This window comes from Anarrhichthys ocellatus, unplaced genomic scaffold (assembly GCF_004355925.1).
Source record: "Anarrhichthys ocellatus isolate YVR2014 unplaced genomic scaffold, GSC_Weel_1.0 scaffold5443, whole genome shotgun sequence".
In the NCBI taxonomy this organism is placed as follows: Eukaryota; Metazoa; Chordata; class Actinopteri; order Perciformes; family Anarhichadidae; genus Anarrhichthys; species Anarrhichthys ocellatus.
The window spans coordinates 1-3,050 of record NW_022285417.1 but is presented as its reverse complement, the minus strand read 5'-3'; the positions used below and the strand labels follow the sequence as shown (position 1 = coordinate 3,050).

General features: G+C 44.0%; 1 protein-coding gene across 1 annotated transcript; it reads right to left on the bottom strand.

The window, feature by feature from the left end:
- Nucleotides 1-840: 840 nt before the first annotated feature.
- On the bottom strand, nucleotides 841-3,044 carry LOC116379878 (phosphoenolpyruvate carboxykinase [GTP], mitochondrial-like; the record flags this gene model as incomplete). Its single annotated transcript, XM_031841845.1, has 3 exons — nucleotides 841-2,248; nucleotides 2,458-2,553; nucleotides 2,903-3,044. Coding segments are annotated over 3 exons (708 nt in total), but the record flags the coding sequence as incomplete, so codon positions are not given.
- Nucleotides 3,045-3,050: the final 6 nt, after the last annotated feature.

The window sequence follows — 3,050 nt, the reverse complement described above, 5'->3', positions numbered from 1 at the left end:
TTTGAAGTCAACACATCCAACTGCACAACAGAGTCAGGTGAGAACATAAACTCTTTGTAGTTCTGTAATCATTTGGAAGGATCCGGCGGAAGGTTCACAAACACTTCCTGTTTGCTTTATTTATTTATTTGCAGAGTCTGACTGTTGAAGAGACAGCGAGAACAGAAGAAGACGTCCATTATGGCGAGATCAACTTCTCGAGGCACGGACCTGAACTGTCCTCTGTCTCGGTGCAGGACAGTGGACAGCAGCAGGACACGCTGTATGCACAGGTCAAAGTGTCCGACTCAGCAAACATTGCACAGACTGCTGACGTCCCAGAGGATCTCTACGCTCAAGTGAAGAGAAAATGAGTGTTGTCTTGTGGTCACATTTGGGTTGGATTCTTAATATGTTTTTTACTTATACAAGAAGTTTCATCTCTGTTTATGTAGAAAATGAAACAGGAGAAAATGCAATCTTCATTGCTCACAGTTAATTAAAGGGGAACTCCTGCAGCTCAGATAGTTTTAGCCAGTCATCGAGATACCATCATCTATATTTTTGAACGGACTTCATATGGGTGGCTGTGTGACAGGAAATGTGTTATCAGATCACTTCAAATAGAGGTCCCCAAGCTCTCAATAGGGAAGTATTCTGAAAGACATCTGTTCACACGTTAACATTGTATTACAAGATTATATTTACCTTTCAAATGTTTGTCATTTACTGAGCTCTTGTTTCTTACATTTTTTTGCATTCTCCATTCATTTGTATTTTAATAACTTCAAAAATGAACATGAGATACATTTGAAGACATTTATTCATTGCACCGTAATAAAAACCATACGACTTCTAAAATTACCTATTAATCTCAGTTGCATTTATTGGTCCAACATTTCACATATTGCGTGTAAACACCACCTGAAAATCACACAACTTAATCACAAACATTACATAAGCAGCAAAATGAATTATGCATAGTAACGCCAGTGGAAAACGGTGTTTCGAGTACTTAATGGTGTTCTGATATAAATGGATTTGAATATAAAGCTTAATTGAAAATAGAAAGGGCAGTTCCTGAGACTCAAGTCAATAGTGTATTAAAAGATCTGGTGCTATAACTCACTTAAAAAAAATATGAGTAACTTTTTTTGTCCGAAATTTGTAAAAAAACAGATGTTTGGGCTTCAGCCTGAAAACCTTAGCAACCTGGACGTTGTATTGTTAAACGTCTCAAAAGGCACCACAAGGCCGTGTTGATTGTGTTTTAGTACAATGCCAGGTCTTGTGAGTGAATGGAGGTAGTGATTAGCTTCTCTATATGAGGAGTTTGACAACGTCAAAAAATCTAACCTTCATGTTGAGACAAACCTCCCTCCTACCACCAGTCTCTCTCACCAGTGTTATTAGTGGGAAGTCTTTTCCAAAGTTGTTGCATTGTAGATTATTAGATTTTTATCTCTGGCATTTTTATTCCAAAGAGAAACACGAGAGTCACTGGTTGTGTTTTCACACACAGAGAAATTTAACTACTGGCCTGGCTATTGGTCTTTTTGAGGCGTAGTTTTTTTAATTTATTATTGAAAAAAACAAAACGCATAAACCATCTTTGACTGAGCAGCGAGTACTATTTTATACCTACATTTCATGGATGAAACCCAATCTGTGGGGATAGAACTAAGTTCTCTGTGTGTGTAAACCCAGCCAGTGACTCTTAAGTGCACCCTAATGATCTGAATCCCGAGTCATCAGTGACTACCGCCCTGTTTCTGGTTGAACTTCCTGTCCGTAGCGTTTTAATTGTGCACTCGGTCCTCCAGTGCCTTCAGCTCAGCCTCCACCTGAGCTGGCAGATCAGCTCCAACCTGCTGGGTGAAGTAGGCTCTCAACTCCTTCGTCTCCCTCTGCCAGAAAGACTTGGGCACGTCGAACAGGGCACACATATCCACGTTGCCGCTCAGACCTTTAGTGTCGATGGCGCCATCTTCTGGCAGCCAGCCGATGATGCTCCTCTTGGCCGCCTCGTCCTCCCTCTCCCGGCTGCAGCGCTTGAAGATCCACTCCAGCGCGCGGGCGTTCTCGCCGAAGCCGGGCCAGAGGAAGGCGCCGGTCGCCGGGTCCTTTCTGAACCAGTTGACGTGGAAGATCTTGGGCAGGTGTGTGGGGGCCTTACGGCTCTGCATGCTCAGCCAGTGAGCGAGGTAGTCGCCAAAGTTGTAACCGAAGAACGGCCGCATGGCGAAGGGGTCGTGCATGATCTCCTTGCCTGGAGGATAAAGAATTGGCTTTAGTAACAGCACTAGTAACGTCCTATTATCATAAAACACCTCATCAACAGGAAAGCCCTGCAATGGCTGAAACATCATAGGTGATGTCACAATATCAACAAATAGTCAACCAGATCAGAACTGTAAATCAGTACGAATGTATTTTACAGGGACTCAGACCACATGGAGATCAGGTGCGCGTTAGTACCTTTATGCTCAGCAGCTGCCGTGGCTTCAGACCTCATGGAGGCTCCAACAAAGACTCCGTGTTGCCAATTGAAGGACTCGTACACCAGAGGGACTCCTACAACGTCAACATTTGATCACGTTTAATGCACTGCTGCTCGTGTGCTGCTCGACTTCTCACGTTGACGTGCAACACAAACTGTAACGACTCAAACATGTAATGTGTTAAAAGAAGAAGACAACACGAGCACCGTGTCATTGTGCATGATGTTTGTGGGCTTCCTTTTCTGGTTGCAATGCAAGTTAGACTAATTTAGCTCACTTCCCTCTGTGACAGTCACACCACAGAAGACTAACGACTAAATGCTTCGAGAGGTAAAGCATGCATGAAAATGCTAATAATATTCAAATAAAGTCTGAAACTTTTGAGAGAAAAACTCTGGATGCTCAACGAGAGCAGCACCAACCTTCCGGCCTCCTGCCACCGAAGATGATGGCGTCGATGGGAACGCCCTCCTCACTCTCCCACCGGGGGTCAATGATGGGACACTGAGCCGCCGGGGCACAGAAGCGGGAATTGGGGTGGGCACACGGGGTCGAGCTTCCTTTTTTTTT